This window comes from Hypanus sabinus, chromosome 24 (genome assembly GCF_030144855.1).
Source record: "Hypanus sabinus isolate sHypSab1 chromosome 24, sHypSab1.hap1, whole genome shotgun sequence".
NCBI lineage: Eukaryota > Metazoa > Chordata > Chondrichthyes > Myliobatiformes > Dasyatidae > Hypanus > Hypanus sabinus.
In genome coordinates, this window is record NC_082729.1 from 12252294 (window position 1) to 12273926 (window position 21633).

General features: G+C 40.9%; 1 protein-coding gene across 1 annotated transcript in view; it reads right to left on the minus strand.

Annotated features, from left to right (window-relative positions):
* Positions 1-21633, minus strand: part of rlf (RLF zinc finger) — a 70830-nt gene that overhangs the window by 17613 nt on the left and 31584 nt on the right. Inside the window, exons 2-3 of the mRNA XM_059949273.1 lie at positions 6817-6971; positions 5743-5824 (exon numbers count right to left, since the gene is read on the minus strand). Coding sequence (XP_059805256.1) covers positions 5743-5824; positions 6817-6971 — 237 coding nt within the window. The remainder of the gene's footprint in view (positions 1-5742; positions 5825-6816; positions 6972-21633) is intronic.

The window sequence follows — 21633 nt, forward strand, 5'->3', positions numbered from 1 at the left end:
AAAATTTATCCAGCCTGATAGCTTGATGACTGGGAAAAGTATTTGTTCTTTCACGGTTATTTCATTCCAAGCAGTATAGATATTTGGGAACACTTTCGCGTCAAAAACGCTCATTGCATGTATATTTTCGTGTATTAAACCCAGGAAGAAAAATGATCGAGCAGATGAAAATCTGAAGGGCAGCTGCTTTGAGAATGAAAACTGGATTTTTTAAGAGTGTATGGAATCTGTTCAGTCTTTACATTTTGCACCATAATTTATATCTGAGAGAAATAAAGCATTTCTCCAGTTTTATCCTGCCTGCTTCTGGCAGTAATTTCCTGAAGGTGGTAGGACATATTCTCAAGGGTAACAATTAGCCTTTGCTAATCACTCTGAGTGCAATACTGAACAGCAAAGCTATTGAATTATGCAAACAAGAGTAGCAAACTTCAGGACATCCCATTGTAGTTTCCCTGCTGTTTCCTAGATAGGTTATAGAAAGGAAACTATTATTTCTGCCTGAACACGCACTTCACAAGAACATGTCAGAACACAAGAGTGCCAAAAGACACTGTGAAAACATTCAAAACCTCAGTCAGAAACATCAAATGGATGATGACCCACAGACTTACTCTTATGATCCTCAATGACACAGAAGCGTATCTCCACCTAATTTAATTCACTTGATATCAAATGGCTGAAGGCACTGAAAACAATGAAGATTTCGTGCCATGGCAACATTCCAATTTTGGTGCAGAGACTTAAAGAATAGCTAGCTGTCTGTGCCTCTAACCAATCTGTTCCAGCACTTCCATCTACTTAATCTGGAAACTACATAAAAAGTAGGACAAATTATTATTGTTTGCCTGTTGGTCATCATAATCAGCAGAATGGGTCAGACAGTTCAACACACATTACATCAAAACCACTTAGCTCCAGCCTTTATTACATAACACTTGGCTCATGTGGCTAAAGAACACAATTCTAGAGGCCAGGTGGGTGATTTCAAGGCAGAGTTCAACCATGGCATCAAAGAGCCATAATAAAACAGGTCAATGGGAAACAAGGGGGAAATTGTCCATTAACAAGTAACATACCTTTTGCAAGGTGAAGTGGCTGTGGTTGGTCCAGGGACAGTGGTGCACAAGCTCTCTGGAGAAGTGCCTTTAGCTAACTACTTTCAGCTTCTACACCCACCATTATTAGATTTTCCAACTGAACTCCTCTTAAAATAAAGTTGCCTGCATCTTGTACATCAAGGATATTGACAACATTCACATAAACGATGACAAAAACGAGCAATATTCATGCTACACAAGACTTGGGCAATGGTTAATTCTAATAGAGAAACTCTCACCTACTTTAGTGATAACTTCCAAGTTAAGCAAAGTTATCATTAAAGCCCCACTGGGCAATCTGGGTCAAAATAAAAAGCTCATGGAATCCAAGGGACAGTGGAACCTAGATCTAGAATTGCCTGTGTGTTAGGAAGCAAAAAGAAATGTCTGTGACTTGAAGGTCATACACTAGCGGGGCTTCACAGGACTCAGCGCCTACACTAATGACGATAACTTAAATATAGGAGCCGTGAAGCTGATTATCAAAATGACGTGATTAACAATGAATAGGAAAGCTATATACTGCTGGAAGCCAGCTGGGCAAGAATGGGGCAAATGGAACACAGAACTGAACTTCCAATCAAGACAACGCTCATACAACGCTCCCTCGGTCAACATCTTCCAAATAACCCAAGAAATGTCTACTTTACATCTGTTTTTCACCTTAAGTGTGTTTCTGGGACTGTAAGAACCTGCGATTTACAGTTTGAGTGATCCAGCGCTTTGCTGCCTCCGAGAAGAGAGACGGGGTGCAAGCGGAAGTTCAACTCCATTTCGCTGATTAATCACAGATGAAGGCGCTGAGGCGAACGCAGACATCGACTGAGGGTTCAGTGTCAACTGTCTTTCTTTTGATCGATGTCGAGGAAGAGCCTGTGAGTAGCCTATTGCTGTGTGGCTCACTGTGGAAGGCAGGTAGGCCTCTGCCATGTGTGGTGTCCCCCTCTATCAATAAATGTCAGTGATATCAGAGGATGGTATTTTGCTTCTGTGTTTATGGACTGTGGGCTTTCTCAGACTTATGGTTTTTATTTTGTTTTTTTTTAAATCGCCTGTTCCTTTTCTGCTTTGCTGTGGGAGGGGAGGGGCTTCATGGATTTATATTCTGCTAGTTTTTTTAGCGCAGGGGAGGGGTTTTAAGGGGTTGATATTCTTGTTCCGTTTTGTGCAAAGGGAGGAGTTTTGGGGATTGATGGTGAGGATGCTGTTTTTTGTGTGTGGGGTGGGGGGTGTGGTTTGATGTTTCTCTCTGAACAACTTTCATGTTCTTTGTTTCGTGGCTATCCAGAGAAAACAAATTTCAGACTTGTATATGGACACATTGATAATAAATGAACCTTTGAACGGCACTAGTTGATGGCCTGGGGTGCAATAAGAGCAGAGAATATTTAAGAAATAGGTAGATAGTGAATTGTATGGATAATGAAGGAACCTCAGGCTGTAACTTTAATGTAGTAGAGTCAGTCAAGGTGTATTAAAATGCATGGAAGCTTTCCTTTATTGGTCAAGAACAGAATGTGAGAGTAGAAGTTCGGCTAAACTGGATGTTCCACCAGCTGGATTAATGCATGCAACTCGAGTCATCGTATCTCTGGAAAATATGACTATGCTGCAGAACGCATAAAGGAGATTTACAAAGATGTTGCCAGGCTGGACAAATGCAGCTGAGATAAGACTGAATAAGAATTTTTTTTAAAAACTGGAAGAGGGCAGCTGCAGAAGAGACAGTAAATGAATGTCTTGGTATTATTAATAGTAAGGATTCTTTTCCATTAGTAGGGTGAAAACCCTGGAGGGAAGGGGTACAGATTTAAGCTCTGATGGAAGAATTAAAGGAGAACTGAGTGGTTGGGAGGCCCAGATGACAGAAAGAGTCCTCGAGGCGGGAAGCCATTTCATGTTTAATACATGCCTGGATATACACTAAAGAGCCACGACCTCCATGGCTACAAACCTAGTAATGAAATGCGGGCAGTTGTTTTTTGTTGTTGGGCCTACTGTGCTGAAAGTTTTTGATTTCCTGTCAGTGCCACCCAGACGCTAACTACATACACCGCGGTTCAGGCTGGATACCTTGCTCTAAGTATTTCAACTTGCGACTAGAGAGCAGCAGAGCACAGAAACAGGCTCTTCTGTCGTGTTCCGTTTCAACTATGTTGCCAACGTAAACTGCACATGATCCATATTCTCTCCCTAACCAGTCTGTTCCTATGACTCTTCAACATTGCTGTTGTATCGTGCCCAACTTCTCTCATCCAAGTCTCTCATCTCTCATTTATACTCTCTTATCTATGTAACATCCCGGTGGCACTTTAATGCATCCTCTTGTAAAGTAATAAAGCCTTCACACCCTTCTTGTAACGCAGAGACCAGAACTGCACACAGTACTCAACTATGGCAAAACCAAAGTTTAATACAGCTGCAGTACAACTTCCCAAGTTTTGCACTCACCGAGGTGTGCTGATCAGAGAAGGCAATCATGCTGTAAGCCTTTTTTTAAAAACCACCCTATTTGTGTTGCCACTTTCAGGGAGCAATGTACTTAGAACCCAAGATCCCTCATTACATCAATGCTCCTCAGGTCCTGCTACCTAATAAACACTTTACTTTGCATTACATGTCCCAAACTGCAATACCTCACACTTGCCGGGATTAAACTCCATCTGCCATTTCTCTGCCCACATTCCAACTGGTTTATATCCTGCTGAATCCTTTAGCAACCTTCCTCACTATCCACAACTCTGCCAATGTTGGTGTCATCTGCAAATTTTATAATCAGCCCAACTACATTTTCATCCAAATAATCATAAACAGCAGCTCAACACTGATCTTTGCTGAACACAACTCAGTCAGATTAATACTCTTCAACTACCATCCTGACTTCCATAGTCACTCCAATTTTGAATCCAATGTACTATGTCCATGGATCCCATGTGGCTTAATCTCCTGAGTCAGCCCAACACTAGAGACCTTATCAAAGCTTTACTGATGTCCATAAATGCAACATCCACTGATCTACACTCACCTCAAAAAACTCAATCAGGATTGCAAGACATCACCCTATCACCTCCCTGAAAAAAGCCTTGATGGCCATCTCAAATAAGATCCTATGCACAAGAATCCGCTCCAACAATTTCTCTACCACTAAGGCCTATAATTTCCTAGTTGGCCCCTACAGCCTTTCTTTAATGGGAGGAATGACACTGGCTATTCTCAAGTCCTCTGACTGAGACCTTGCCTGTCGCTCATCATCATAATGGCACATAGGAATAAACATTGGGGTACTTTCCACTTGCCCAGATAACTATAGCTGCAATACACTTAAGTTCTACATGAGAAAGACAAATTCAACAAACAAAGCAGTCTGTTTGATTGGGCATTCAACCCCTAGACTGCACATCATTAACCCAACATAATACAAAATCCACAAAATATAGTTACTTGCCACAGCCAAGACTTCTCAGTCTTTGCCACCAGGCAAAAAAAACAGCAAATGATCACCGTAACATTTAAGACTCTCCTTATCACAAGGTTGTGCAATCTGATTGCAGGCTACTTAACTATCAAGATTTGAAATGAACAAGTCTCGTTTGGGTGGGTGGAAGGGGGGAGGGAAAGAGGGGAGTTTGAAGACAATACCGAGATATGGGGGGGGGAGAGGAGAGAGAAGGGGTCCAGGCGATGCTAAAGAAAAAGAAGGGATTCTGCAGGACTAAGACCAATAGGAAGAATGGACAAAGAAACAGCAGATGAAATATAGTGTAGGGAAGTATATGATCGTGCTCTATAGTAGAAGGAATGAAGTCACATTCCACTTTCTAAACAAGGACAGCATTCAAAAATCAGGTGTAAAGGGACTTGGCAGTCCTTGTGCAGAATTCCCTACAGGTTCACTCGCAAGTTCAGTCAGTGGTAAGGAAGGCAAATACAATGCTAGCATTTATTGAGAGGACTAAAATACAAGAGCAAGGATATAATGCTAAGGCTTTATATGATATTGGTCAGACCACACTTGGGAATACTGAGAGCAGCTCTGGCATTGGAGAAGGTCCAGAGGAGGTTCACGAGAATGATTCTGGGAATGAAAGGGTTAATGTGTGAGGAACCTCATGTCTTCTCATTGGGTCAAATCCTGAAGTCATTACTGAACAGTCTAAGGGAGCACCCTTACTACCAGGAGGGCTGCATCCCAAAGCAACTAGGAAATACTCATCAGTAAACATTGGCCTTGCAAGCAAAGCCCACACACTAAAATTGTTAAAACAAAATATTCCCTTTAATTAATCATAACTAATACAATTAGGTTGAGGTTTCGCTTTTCTCCACGGGCCAATGCAAAAATTATTCCATTGAGGATCAACATGGTATGCCACACAGTGATAAAAATGCAAGGTCATTCCAATACAAGCTTGACTTTCAATCATTAAATAATTATTAAAATTTGAAGATTCAGAATGTTATTTTTCCTAACAATTGTAGAATATATGAATATCCAAACATTCAAAATACAGAGATCACTTTTTGAAAACACTAAAAATAGAATTGCACCTTTAGATAACTCAAAACTAGTTCACATCTCAAATCGTAATTCTTTGTTGTTAAGTATCAGACATTAAAACAAGTTTCTGAACCATTCCCTTACCTGTAATGTCTGTTGAAGCTGCTGCCAAATGTCTTGGGGAACCTTGTTGTCAGGAAGTGAAAGCAGTAGTTCAAAACAGCTCCTAAAATTGTTACAGGACATAAGTAATCTGGCTCACTTTCAAGAAGCTCTAGAACCATTTTACTGAATATATCACACCATCCCATCAGACACCAATGATTCAAGCTCCCTCTGAGTAAATGCAGTTTCCAATTAAATGGCAATTATCAGTTAGATAGTAGTCACCCACGGAAGTGGTCAAAAATTTTTGCAAAGTTTCTGAAAATTGCTTTGCTGACAAAACACCGGTCTTAATGACTCCATGTAATGTAATCTAGTGGTTAGATTTTTTTCACAAAAGTAATTAACTTCTTTAATCTGGTCAAATCCAGATTTAATGATAACCTGATATGTCTTTAATTGTCACTAAAATAAATGAGGAGTACTGATCAAATGCACCTGCAACAAACATTTTACAAGCCACACCCCATTACAGGTCACAGAAGGAGTTAATTAAGATCACGAAAACCCACATTTGATGCTGCAGTGTTCACTAAGCTTGGCAATTAGTTTGCAGACGTTTCATTGCCAGTTGAGGTGACATCATCAGTGCACAGTTGTTGGTGTTTCCCTCTGGGAGACCTCACGTTGAAATAGGCCGCCATTCGCTTGCCTCAATCCTGATTAGCTACCCCTTCAGTTTCCCTTTGAATTTTATTGGCTCAGATTTCTTTGGCCCCTAGGGGTTTGTAGATGGCATCAAGTTCAGAATGTTTGCTTACAGAGTTATCAGAAGAGAACCATGCTTCTAAAAATTTTCATCCCTACCTTGTGTTTGCCTGCGCCAGAATCTCTGCGGTCTCTCAGTTAAAAGTGGTGTCCTTCTAGGTCTGCACTGAGGATGTCACCGCAACTGGCGATGAAATGTGTGCAAGATCATTGCCAAGCTCAGCAAGCACCACATCAAATGCCTCAACCTGAGCTACCAACAGTCATCACCATCCTAAACCCCAAATTTAACAATTCTTACAGATGCAACTTCTTAAATAAAATAAAAAGTGAGGAGACACTTACACTGCTAATTGACCAAGTACAAAATTAATGTGAGCACATTCTGTAGTTAAGTAAGGCCGTGCACTTGTGTAGCTTTGGATAGAAATCCGATAGACTTCCAATAAAGGCAGGAGTTCTTCAGTAGCTTTGTATTTTTCACCATATTGTACCAAGAGCTGCAGTGGAGGAGAGAAAAAAATGTGGTTACTAGAGATTCCAAAACAAATTTAAATCCTATACTCATAGATATGTAAACAATTTCACAAATGGGAGACAATCTGCAAATACTGGAAACCCAAACACACAAAAAATGCTGGAGGAACTCAGCAGGTCAGGCAGCATCTAATGGAACAGTCAACATGGCCCATCTCAATTCTATTTCCCATTCCAAAATGTTAGTCCATGGCCTCCTCTACTGCTGCGATCAGGCCACATTCAAGTTAGAGGAGCAGCACCTTATATTCCGTCTGATTGGCCTCCATCTTGATGGCATGAACATCGATTACTCAAATTTCCGGTAATTCCCACTCTCCTTCACCTTTCCCCATTCCTGTTTCTCTCCACCTTATCTCCTTCCCTGCCCATCATCTTCCTCTGGTGCTCCTCGCCCCTCCCCCCCCCCCCACTTTCTCCCATGGTCTTCTGTCCTCTCTTGTCAGATTCCCCCTTCTCCAACCCTTTATCTCTTTCACCAATCAATTTCCCAGCTCTTTACTTCTACCCCTCACCTGATTCACCTATCATCTACCAATCTGTACTTCCTCCTCCCTTCCCCCCCAGCTTCTTACTGACTTCTATTTCTTTCCAGTCCTGCTGAAGGGTTTCAGCCCAGAAATGGCAAGTTACTCCTTTCCATAGATGTACTCTATTTAATGTGTGCTTCACGCAGTAGATTTATGTAAAACTTTTTGTCTGCCATATGCTGGGACTGCAGATTCAGACCAACACTGCTGGAAAAACTTGCAGTTGTAGGAAAATAGGACACAATATTTGAGCACATCCTTGCAGCAGTTAACTTAGTGGGAAGGCAGCTGGTATTGCCATTTACAAATAACATTCAGTCCTTTTTGTCTTTTCTACTCGAAGTTTAAGGACCTACTTCTGTAACAGACTGGAGCTCCTCTTTAATTATGCAAGATGAAAATTACCATAAGTACGTAAGTACACTACCTGCTGGCAGCAAATGAAACAAAGAAAACTACTAATTACTTTATTAATCACACTTTCTGGTAAACAATCACTGCAATCAATAACCTGTAACTTCCTTTTTGGAGTTAAGCTTTTGAACTGCCCATATGACCCTACATTATTGCAGTGTGAACTAAAGACTGAAGGTGCAGGATGATTGCAGCAGGGCGTGCGGGGGTGAATTGAGGGAGCTTGGCCCAGGCACAAGGATAGTGAATGAGGCAACACCTAGCCATCGCTGGAGTGAACTTGTAGTGTACGATGCTGCAGAAGAATTGAATTGACTTTTTTTGTTTACATCCTTCATATACATAAGTAAAAAATATTTACATTATGCCTCCCTCTAAATGTGCAATCATAGAAGTTTATAATAAATAAAACATCAATGTAACAGAAATACACTCGAATCAGCATGAGTTCATCAGTCTGATGTCCTGGTGGAAGAAGCTGTTCAGGAGCCTGTTGGTCCTGGCTTTTATGCTGTGGTACCATTTCCCAGATGGTAGCAGCTGGAATAGATTGTGGTTGGGGTGGCTCAGGTTCCGATGATCCTTCATGCCCTTTTTCACACTTCTATGTAATTATCTTGAATCATGGGAAGTTCGCAACTACAGATGCGCTGGGCTGTCCGCACCACTCTCTGCAGAATCTTGTGATTAAGGGAGGTACAGTTCACATACCAGGCAGTGATGCAGCCAGTCAGGATGCTCTCAGTTGTGCCCTTGTAGAAAGTTCTTAGGATTTGGGAGGCCATACCAAACTTACTCAACTGTCTGAGGTGAAAGAGGCACTGTTGTGCCTTTTTCACCACACAGCTGGTGTGTACAGACCATGTGAGGTCCTCGGTGATGTGGATGCCTAGGAACTTGAAGCTGTTTACCCTCTAACCCCCAGATCCATTGATGTCAATAGGGGTTAGCCCATCTCCATTCCTCCTGTAATCCGCAACTAGCTCCTTTGTTTTTGCAACTTTGAGGGAGGGGTTGTTTTTTTGATCCCACTGTGTCAGAGATGTCTCCTTCCCTGTAGGCCACTTCATTATTGTTTGAGATTAGGCTGATCAATGTAGTGTCGTCGGCAAATTTAATTAGCAGATTAGAGCTGTGTGTGGTGACACAGTCATGGGTATACAGCTGGGGCTCCTGGGTTGAGAATGAGGCAGAGTTAAGATGGAACCTGAACCCCGAGAGAGAGTAAAGACCGGAGGTTTAAGCACTGAGCCAAATTGGAAAGTTTGGGTATGGGCTGAATTGAGGAGGCTGGGATGGTTTAAGTGCTGGAACAGATTGAAAAGGTCAGGATGTTGGGGCCAGAAGCAAGGGATGGGTCAGTTCAGCTCACAGACTGAGCTCCTGAATCGACTGTCGACTCACTTTCATAAACTTCAGTTCTAAATGCTAATTGCTTACTTTTATTTTGTACGATTTAATTTTTATCCCCCACAAGTCAGTGCTCGAGGATCTTTGATAATGGATTCTACCGGGTTTCTTGGTTTTATGGCTCCCAGTAAGGAGACAAATCTCAAGGTTGTATAGTGTATACATACTTTGATTGATTAAATGTATTTTGAACTTTTGGTTGTTAACTCTGGAAGAGAAGTAAAAATAGAACTTCTTTTCAGGTAAAAGGAGCAATTCACTTGTATATATCTTTCAATCCAGTGTACTGCATTCAGTTTTCACAATGTGGCCTCCTCTATACAGGGGAAACCAAACAGACAGGATGAACACCAGAGACCCAGACTCTGCCTACTGATCGCCTATCATTTTAATCTACCATTCCATTCCCACTGATCACTCTGCACTGCAATATCCAACGCAAGCTCAACACACTTAACATCTACACATGATGCAGCCTCAAGGACTCAATATTCAATTATCCAACTTCAGATAAATTCTATTCTGTTTGTATCAGCAACTGGCCATTTGTGTCTTATATTCCTCTCTCCCTCTATTTTTCCCTTCATTTATATATTCTGGCCTGTTCATCACATTCCTATAGGTCAGACGCTGCAACAGGGGTTCCTAACCCAAAGTCCATGAACACGCGATTCAGCCCACAATGTTGTACCTAACCAGGTACAAAGCAAATCAGACCAGGCAGTGTATTCCAGACATCCATGAATCTGAGTAAAATCTTACCCCTCACATTACCCTTGAACCTTCAATGAATGCCCTCAGGTATTAGACATTTCAACCCTGGGAAACAGATACTCCCTGTCTACTCTACCTATGCCTCTCATAATTTTGTAAACCCCTAACAGATCTCCCCTCAGCCTCTAGCACTTCAGAGAAAACAACATAAGTTTATCCAGCCTTTCATGTTAGTACCTGTTCTCTAAACCAGGCAGCATTCTGGTAACTCTCTTCTACACCCTCTCCAAAGCTTCAACATCCTTCCTATACTGGGGCAACCAGAACTGTATACATAAGCAACACTTCACAGAAAGAAAGGACTTTCACACTACAATTCAACTGCTACTTAATTTTATTAAATCTAAAGATATTCACTGTTTCATCCATGTCCTCCTCTGCTATTTTGAACCACTTGCTTTCTATCCTTCTCAGTTCTAATGCAGGGTCTTTGACTTGAAATATAAACTGATTTCTCTTTCTACAGATGCTGATTCACTGGTCGAGGTCTTCCAACATTTTTGTTTTTGCTTGAAAACAACACTGTCATTTAGGAATGGTGAGTGCCCCCTCCCATACAAAACTTGAGCAATAAGTTTTAATTTACTTTAATGGACTGTTAAATGCAGATCAGCAGGTTTAGTTGACACTTATCATACTGGCAAACACAGATCTGGAAGTTCCTGTCTCATTGACAGGGCAATCATCCTGGAATAGATAGCTTTTAGTTTTTCTAAGTACATTTGGATCATGAGGCAAAGTAGAACATTTTTACTGGAGATTAAAAAGAAAACAACTATTTTCAAGTTTACATTTCACAAGACTTCCCAGAATGAAATCTAAAGGACAAAAGAATTCAGAACAATCAAAAACAAGGTATTGACTTCAGCAGGACCAGTTGGTCTTACACAGTGAACAGTGTGGCACTAAGGAGTGTGGTACAAAGGGATCTAAGAATACAGGTCCATAATTCATTGTAACTGGTAACACAGGTATATAGGGTCATAAAGAAAACCTTGGCACATTGGTCTTCATAAATCAATGTACTGAATACAGGAGATGATATGTGGTGTTGAAGTTTACAAGATGTTGGGGTGATGTCTAATTCTGAGTCACCTACCTATAGCAAAGATGTAAACAAGGTTAAAAGAGTACAGAGAAAATTTACAAAGATGTTGCCAGGACTGGAGGACCTGAGTTACAGGGAAAAACTGAATAGATTAGAACTTGATTCTTTGGAATGTAGAAAATTGAGGGGTATAGATACGGTAGATGCAAGCAGGCTTTTTTCTGAGGTTGGCTGGGTCATGGGTTAAAGTGAAAGGTGAAAAGTTTACGGGGAACCCGTGGAGAAATTTTTTCACTCAGAGGCCAGTGAGAGGGTGGAATGAACTACCAGTGCAAGTGGTGCACATGAGCTTGATTTCAACATTTAAGCGACATTTGGATTGGTGCACGGACAACAGAGGTATAAAGGGCTATTGTCCCAGTGCAGGTTGAAGGGATTAGGCAGTTAAAGTGGTTCAGCATGGACTAGATGGGCCAACTGGCCTGTTCCTGTACTTTTCTATGAATATGAGTCTAGACAGTGATTGCCATATTCTCTCACAGTAACTTCAGGACAACAAAATCTGAAATGACTCCTAACAGATACAAACACTCCCAAGTAGAGAGATCTGGTATTGAAGTTGCCTTTACCTTTCAACTTCTCGATACAAAGTAAAGCATAAATGCATGCTTTGTTAACGCAATTTACAAGACCTTTGAATATTATAATCACAATGCTACAAGGTTTGTGGATTGTATTTGAGGAGTCAGTAATTTCTCAAGTTTCTTGAACTGCAAACAGATCAGAACGGATCCAATTTCTGCTTTGCAAAAAGCAGCAGTACAGAATGAGCTAATTCTCCAATATAATATATAATTCAGAATAGGCTAGAAAATTATAGCCTATACAAACTCAAATTAGTTCCCCTTTCTACAGGGTAAAAATCTGTGCAAAATACAGTTTCCTCTTTTCAAATAAAATTTCCATGTGATCAACCCATTTCCTGCCCCACATTTCTGAAATAATGCTTGCATCACATCAGATTAGTGTATTAAAAATGATTATAATTTGGAAACATGTAGGAGCCATGTATCTGTTCTCTACCTGCTTTGTACTCTGTGTTGTGCATCTATTATGTTTATTATGGTAACTAGCCAAATGAGCAGGGACGTGGTAAAAGCAAAGGGGATACAATGTGCATTCATGCTTATTTCGTGGCAGTTTGTAGCTTGGGACCAGTGGAGATCGCATCTTTTGCTGACCACAAAATACTGCTTAGTTTACACTTGGGTATGCTTTAGTTTCATCACTTCAGGACTGTAATGTTTGCTCATTGTTCAAAGGATTTGACCTTTGGAACCAGCATCGGAGCTGGGGATGCATCATGCAAGTGTATCCAGAGCGGTCGCTGGCTGGTGGCAACTGTTTGGTTTTAGTTTTGCCGCTACAGTCCCGTATCATTAGTTCGCTTTTGGTCAGCCAGGTAGTTACCTTCTCTTTTCAGGCATTGTCTAAAACGAGAGTTTCCAACCTTTTTTATGCCATTGACCCCTCCATTAACTGAGGGGTCCGTGGGCCCCCAGGTTGGGAATCTCTGATCTAAAACTATCTCTGGTCCAAGGCTTCAGCCACATACCAAACCATATTCCTAGTCATGGCAGTATATAAATGATCAAGCACAAAGTACAAATATATGACCATATGTGCGTAAAGACCCAAGTCTGTGAAGGCAGCATTTAAAATGATCAAGGCTGATCCGTTCCAATCTCAACTCAATCTGATTTCCTATCTATCTATCATAACCTTCCCCTGGGTTATCAAGAATCCACCTGTCTTTCAAATAGTTCCACATTCGATGAAATGTGTTGCAGACACAAAGTCCACAGATTTTTTAAAATCTCTCATTACCTGTCCAGGTGATGGGTCTCAACCTGAAATATTCTCTGTTCCTTCCACAGATGCTGCCTAACCCAAATCCTCCAGCAGCTCATTTTTATCTCCACACTTCAGCATCTGCAGTCGGTATCTTCACCTCACACCTCAAAAGGGCTGTTCTGTTACTTTTAACCAAGACATGACCTCTTCTCACTGCTATCATCAGGAAGTAGGTACATAAAACTGAAGGCACACACTCAACTGTTGAGGAACGGCTTCATCCTCTGTGCCATCAGATTTCTGAATGGACTTTGAACCCGTGAACACTTTTCTTGCACTTATTTAACTATTTTATAGATATACTTACTGTAATTCCGTTTTTATTATGCATTGTAATGCACTGCTGCTGCAAAGACAACAAATTTCACGACATATGCTAGAGATATTAAACTGGATTCTGACGATCTGAATTTAGATTTGTCATGAGTCACATCATGAAAACAGGCCACTGAGTCCATGCTGACCAACACCTATTAACATTAATCCTATTTTGCCCTCCCCACATTCACATCAATTTACCCCCTCCCCTAGATTCTACCTATACACCACGGGCTATTTGCTGCAACTCCTGCCAACTCTAAGTCTTAATGTGGAAGATATTTTTATCTGGGAAAAAAGCATGCAAACCCCATACACACTGCTTCAGATTACTGAAGCTGTGAGACAATACACTTTTTCACTCTTCTACTGACTACCTGAGTGGACACAAACTGAACCTGTCCAACTATTCTCAGAACAACCCTTACTTTCCAAACCTACAGTCATAGCTGAACGACTTCCAGCACTTTAACATGTTTTGTTCAACAACAAAACCTACTCTATTTCAGATGAGCTCCCATCAATGACCTACATAATGGAAGCACACCCTCCTAACTTGTGTTCAATTCCCTTTGCAATAAAATATCATACTGATATACTGATTCTAATTACTTGCTTGACCTACATACCACCTTTGTGAATAACATACTGGACTCTGGATCTCTCTGCACCCAAGAGCTCTGAGATCTCTCGTTACTTTCTTGCCAAAACGGACAAGTTCAGTTTTTCCACAATATATTCTACTGCCACAATCTCTGTCCATCAGTTAACACAGCTTCTTTACGTCCTCCTCAAAATTGTTTTCTGACCTATTTGTGTCATCAGTAAATTTAAGTTTCAGCATCTTCATCTAATTCACTGATAGAAAACTTCAAAAGTTGAGAGCCTAGCACTGATTCCATTAAGTCTTGCCAACAAGAAAATAAATTGGATAGTTAAGCCAATGTGTTACCCCTAAACCATGAGGTTTCATTGCTTCCAATAATCCTGGGTTTCCATACTTTAAAAGGACTTCAGGGAACCCAAGCATAGTGTATCCACCTTATTAACACAACATCTTACTTCTTCTGTGAACTCCATGAAATTAGTCAAAACAATTTTCCTTTTGCAAAAACAAAGACGACACCTTGAAATTACAGTGTGTCATTAAAATCTTTATGAATTCCTTCTAACATTTTCCCTACATGATGCTTACTAGCTTTAGTAAGCTTTCTGCTTCCTTCCTTGTTTTTCAAATAGAGGTGTTACTCCCATCAAATAGGACCTGCCACAAAGCTAAGAATTTTGGAAAATTAAAACCAGTATGTCAATTATCTCACTAACCACTTCTATCTATGCCTCTTATCATCTTACACACCTCTATCAATTTGCCTCTCATCCTCCCTCAGTACAAAGAAGGAAGCACTAGCTCATTCAAACTATCCTCATAAGACATGCTCTCTCATCCAGGCAGCATCCTGGTTGATCTCCTCCCCATTGCCTAAAGCTTCCATGTCCTTCCTATAATAAGGCGGCAGAACTGAACACAAACTGTTACTTGTATCCTCTGCAGTGAACTGGACAGCACTAATTATAAAAAGACTGATTATTTCTAACGATTTTCCAAACTGAAGATACAACATTACAATGAGCACATTCTCACATTCCCCAAGCATCTATCAGATAAATAAGACAGAGTCAACAGCAAGCATGTAGATTTCTACGACTGTAATCATGACATTTACTCATTTGCAGGATTGGTAACTGGTACTGGATAACTAACTTCATTTTCAGCAGAGACAGATATACTTTTATCCAAGTTCATTATTTAAAATGCTGTTATTATAGGCATTGAAGTGATTCAGCACTTTCACTGTTCACTACTGTAGTCTCTTTTCCACTTGTATCATATGTTTCCCAGCTGCATTGCGATGTCTGTAAATACTTAGATGTGTATTAAAAATACTGCTCAAGACAGCAGAGGCATAGTTCCTTTCAATGTAAGGAAGAAGCTACTGAATGGAGAAAGTAACAAACAACAAACTATTTAGATCCTCGGTAATTTCCGGGGGAAATGGGAAGCAACCGTGAACTAATCTGCAGTGAGATAACCAAGCTGTCAAAGAGGGCAAGCACGTGACATGACTGCCTCCTTTGACAGCTTGGTTATCTCACTACGGATTAGTTCATGATTGCTTCTCATTTCCCCTGGAAATTACCAAGGAACTGGATAGTTTATTGTTTGTATTTCAGATTACTTTCTCTACTCGACTCTTTCCACAGATGCTGCCTGACCTGCAGAGCATTTCCAATACTTCGTTTTGATTTCAGATTTTCAGTACCTTGCATTTCTGTCCCTTACACAGTATACACCTAACATGCTTGAAAGCAAACTGCTTGGGTAATTGTCACAGAAGTAAATGATAGTGCATAATAAATTCAACTTAACTCCTTTAATTAGACTACTCAAGCAGATCATAATACAGTGGATTCCAAATAATTGGAACATCGGTCAAATCAAGACAGCTGTTTACTTGGGACAACACATTGCTTAATGGGACATGGAGCCTGTTCTGAACATCTTCCAACTAGCATCAGTCACATGCAAGTCAGTTGGCTATTAGACAATACACTGTACCTAGAGTGAAAAGTTTTTAAAATAGTGTCAGTTGCGTGCACATATTCATAAAACAGTGATTTTTGTCACTGATGGTTTATAAGCAGTAAGACAATTCAAGACTGTTTTGCTCACTGCAGTTTCAAGCATTCAGACTTAGAAATGTCAGAATAGGCCAGAAGTGAAAATTAAACATTTCACTATTTCAACAAGTTAAGACCTACAAAGAAGAGTTTTAAGGTATCAACAATCACTTTGTCTTCACTGGGTACTCAAATCTCAACTGTTGCTCCAATCAGATATTTCCATGCGACTGCGGCCATATCTTGGTACACTGCTCGACAGGCAAGCTAAACCAGATGAGGGTAACCAGCGGGGCTCATACCCTGGTGAGACAGGGACATGCCTGTCCTATCAAGCAAAGCCAGCCAAAGCAGACTGACTTGATGAGATCTACAGCACTTCATGGAGAGCAAAGGGCATGATGGGGCACTGCAGTGAGGCAAGGCCCCAGTTGTAATGGCCACTCTTCCCACTGGACATAGACCTCTGAGATTTGAGAGTGGAACTGCCCCAGCACAACAGCTTTTCCACTTTAAAAACTCTCCCACACAGGTTTCCTGTCATCGCCAGATACAACTACAACCACCAGTAGTATTGGCACTGTTCTAATGTGTCCTGCATTTTGATTGAAATGCACAATTTGGTGCTCAGTTATTTGGTAATTAGTCTTTTCTATACCTTTTTAACTATTATTTATTTATCGAGATTCAGCACTGAATAGGCCCTTCCGCCCAGCAATCGAGATTAATGTAGTGTAACTCGATTTTCAGAAAGCATTTGATAAGGTCCCACATAGGAGATTGGTGGGTAAAATCAGAGCTCATGGCATTGAGGGGGAAGATATTGACATGGATAGAAAACTGGTTGGCAGATAGAAAGCAAATGGTAGCGGTGAATGGGTGTTTCTCGGAATGGCAGGTGGTGACTAGTGGGGTGCCACAGGGCTCGGTATTGGGACCACAGCTGTTTACAATTTACATCAACAATTTAGATGAAGGCATTGAGAATAACATCAGCAAGTTTGCTGATGATACTAAGCTGGGTGGCAGTGTGACGTGATGAGGATGTTAGGAGAATTCAGGGTGACTTGGATGGGCTGAGTGAGTGGGCATATACTTGGCAGATGACGTTTAATGTGAGTAAGTGTGAGATTATCCACTTTGGGAGTAAGAACAGGAAGGCAGATTATTATCTGAACAATGTAGAGTTAGGTAAGTGAGAAATACAAAGAGATCTAGGAGTCCTTGTTCATCAGTCACTGAAGGTGAATGAGCAAGTGCAGCAGGCAGTGAAGAAGGCTAATAGAATGTTGGCCTTTATTACAAAGGGAATTGAGTACAAGAGCAAGGAAATCCTTTTGCATTTGTACAGAGCCCTGGTGAGACCACACCTGGAGTATTGTGTACAGTTTTGATCTCCAGGGTTAAGGAAGGACATCTGGCTTGAGAGGAAGTGCAGCATAGATTCACAAGGTTAATTCCTGGGATGTCCGGACTGTCTTATGCAGAGGGGTTAGAGAGACTGGGCTTGTACACGCTGGAATTAAGGAGATTGAGAAGGGATCTGATTGCAACATATACGATTATTAAGGGATTGGACAAGATAGAGGCAGGAAATATGTTCCAGATGCTGGGAGAGTCCAGTACCAGAGGGCATGGTTTGAGAATAAGGGGTAGGTCACTTAGGACAGAGTTAAGGAAAAACTTCTTCTCCCAGAGAGTTGTGGGGGTCTGGAATGCACTGCCTCAGAAGGCAGTGCAAGCCAATTCTCTGGATGCTTTCAAGAAGGAGCTGGTTAGGTATCTTATCGATAGGGGAATCAAGGGATATGGGGACAAGGCAGGAACCGGGTATTGATAGTAGATGATCAGCCATGATCTCAGAATGGCGGTGCAGGCTCGAAGGGCCGAACGGTCAACTTCTGCACCTATTGTCTATTAATCCTAGGATAATTAATCATTGGATAATTTATGATGACCAATTAATCTACTAACCAGTAGATATTGGACAGTGGGAGTGTGGAAGTCAAAGGAAACAAGCGCAGTCACAGGAAGAACATACAAACTCTTTACAGGCAGTGGCAGGAATTGAACCCAGGTTACTGGCACTGTAAAGCGTTGTGCTAACCACTATGCTACCATGCCACCTTGGCTAATTAGGACAGCCATTTAATAAGGCCAAAATATACTGGTCCGGATGGGTCCCAAACTGGAATCCACTGTATATATAAAAACTGGCATGAAAAGCAGTTAATATCAGCATTCAATACTTCATTCCAGATGAACTTCGCCCATGACATTTTCCTCACAAAATGTAAGAGGTGCATTTGTAAGCTGAGTGAGCAGTAACACTGCTCTTTAATACTGATGTTTCAATTAAATCAGAAAATTATAGAACACTGGGGACAAGTCTGTTTAAATTTATTAATCCTCTAGTTTTTAAAAAAAATCACAATTACTTGATTTAAAAGTTGCAAACATTGCTTTGTATGTTTATAAAAAGAACACAGCTACCAGTTTCTGATTAATCAACCCATTCACCTCCACAGCAACAAAAGATTCCATTGTAATTGCACAATAAACACATTAGGTCTCTCTCCCCCCCCCCCCCCCCCAAGAAATGCTCAGCTGCAGAAAATGCTTGGGCAGAAATTCTGGATAAAATAAATGCACAAAATCAGAAAGCTTACGGCACATACACTAGTGTTTCTTCATTATCAGCAGATTTCAGCCAAGACAACAATAGCAGCTGCTTGGCTTAAACAGTATGTGGTTTTCTCATGTTTGGTCAGAATGCCAAAATTCAATGTGGTTCACTCTATCGCACAGAGGATGCATGTTTATTTTCAAGTTAACCTGACAACGCCCAGAGTACCAAAGCGGAATAAAAGTAAAGATCACCAGCTCTTTATCCAAGTAGAAAGGGAGACTGGACTCATATTTAAGGATCAAAATGGAAGGAATGATAAAGATGATAGACAACTACTTAAGAGCAAAATTGTGATTGTCGAGCTTTTACACAGAAACATCTGTACACAGAATACACAAAATCAATACATTTCATGAGCGGATCTTACAGCACATAGCACCAAGACTGCAAACGGAGAAGACTAGATCACAAGACAAAGGAGCTGAAGCAGGTCATTCGGCCCATTGAGTCTGCTCCGCCATTCCACCATGAGCTAAACTATTCTCCCATCTAGTTCCAATTTCCGGCCTTTTCCCATATTCCTTGATAGCTATCTAATTAGTCAGGGTATTAATCTCCTCCTTAAACACCCTCAATGATCGGGTCTCCACAGCTACTAATAATACAAGTGAGAACAGTGTTCAAAGGTTACAAAAAGCTGATTTCCATCACAATATGAGATGGTTAGCACAGTGCTTTATTACAGTACCAGCAACCCCGGTACAATTCCTGCTGCTGTCTGTAAAGAGTTTGCACATTCTCCCTGTGACCATGTGGGTTTCCTCTGGGTGCTCCAGCTTCCTCCCACAGTCCAAAGATCTACCAGTTCATAGGTTAATTGGTCTCTGTAAATTCTTCTGTGATTCAGCTCGAGTTCTATTGAGGGGTTGCTGGGCAGTGTGGCTCGAGGGCCAGAAGGGCCTATTCCGTGCTATATATCAATAAATACAATGGAAAATCAATTATTATTGTACCATACACACAAAATGCTGCAGAAACTCAGCAGGCCATGCAGCAACTATGGCAAAAAGCATAGTCAATGTTTTGGGCCGAAACATCAACTGTTCACTCTTTTCCATTGATGCTGCCTGGCCTGCTGAGTTCCTCCAGCATTTTGTGTGTGTTGCTTGGATTTCCAGCATCCGCAGATCTTCTCGTTTTTGATCACCGTACAATACTTTTCATTTCGTCCAAAGACGTATCCAGCATAGAAAATTAATTATATGGTTTGTTAAAGAGATTTTCGAAGTGTTTCAGTAAACACTTATAACTTACAGTCTTCCACCAGCCAAATGTCAGAAAGCCACCTGGATCACCAAGTTTCAAACCAGATGTTCAAGAATAACAACTTAACGTAAATCTTCTTGTAGCCTGAGTCAACAATTCTAATTAGAATTTTTAAAAACAGATGCACCATGGACTGAGCACTTACTTTGAGCTGTAGAATCAGAATTCCTGTTAGCATTTTGTCACCTAACTTGACCAGGAAAAAAACTGAACAATCTAACAATCTAAAAATCTAACAAAATAAATCTAAGGAACTGCAACACACACACACACACACACACACACACAGATAGCTTTTTTCCCTAACCCCTGTAAGGCCATTCACTCTGTAAATCTGGATCATCTCGTATTTGCTTTATGATAGTGTGCAAGACGTAGATTAAACCACAGCATCTAAAATAGACTCAATCTCTGTGGATAGCAAATCACCACTTGGTAACATTTCTCCCCCAATTTTTTTAAACCACAGTACTATCCTTACTTTTAACAAGTTGCCTAGCTATCCTATTGATGTTGAATGCTAACTGATGTCCTAATGAATGCCAACTAATTTTCAAATCATTGCCTGAATGAAAGTTACAATCATTTCATTTATCTTAGTGTAATGACATTTAAAATCAATAAAAGCAAATAACCAATTAATATTTGTCCAAGTAACCTACAGGGCTAATCAGAAATATTTTAACCTACAGCGACTGCATCCAGAACCAGGATGTCCAAACCTCTAACTGAGCCTGTGGTCGGATATGCCTGTATTCAGATGTCAAACTCTAAGCCACTGAGGCATACAAGAAAATTGACTTCCACTCAATATCCACAAAACACAGGTTATTCTCCAATTCCCCTGCTGCTCTCACTGTCCAAAGGAAGTTGTGCAAGTCTAAAGGTTACCTCTTGTGCAGAATCAAAGCCTAAGAGGAACTAGATCATTTTGCAGGAAACTGCATCATACACCAATGTGGCAAACGGGCAGATTTAGTCTGGGGCCACATGCAGAGCAACAGGATTCCTGGAGAGTTAACTCCAGGGAGTTCACATTATGGATGACCTCACCTGGTTCTTTACTATCACTTCCCTGAACAAACTGGCACAGCAGTTCCTCCACTTCCTGAGGAGATTGAGGTGTTTTACAGGAGCATCATTAAGAGCTTCCTGACAAGCTGCATCTCCACCTGGTATGGAAGGAGCTCAACATCGGACCAGAAGTGCCTACAAAAGTGTGAGAACAGCTGAGAGGATCACAGGGATCTCCCTACCATCCATCAGGGACATATATCAGGGCATACACAGGGCCCTTGGTATTATTAAGGATCCCACCCACCCATCCAGCATCCTCTTTGAATTTCTACCATCAAGCTAGAGACTCTGATGCATAAAGACAAGATCGGTCAGGATGGGAAACAGTTTCTTCCCTCAGGCCATCGGGCTTCTGAACTCCCTGCTGCATCGCATTCAAAGTTAATCTGATCTGTATCATACAATAATTTATTCATGCACTCCAGTCTGCTATTTATGTGTAATTCATCTGTAGATTTTATCCTTACTTTCATGTGTTATGTGTACTACTGTGCTTTACTTGCTGG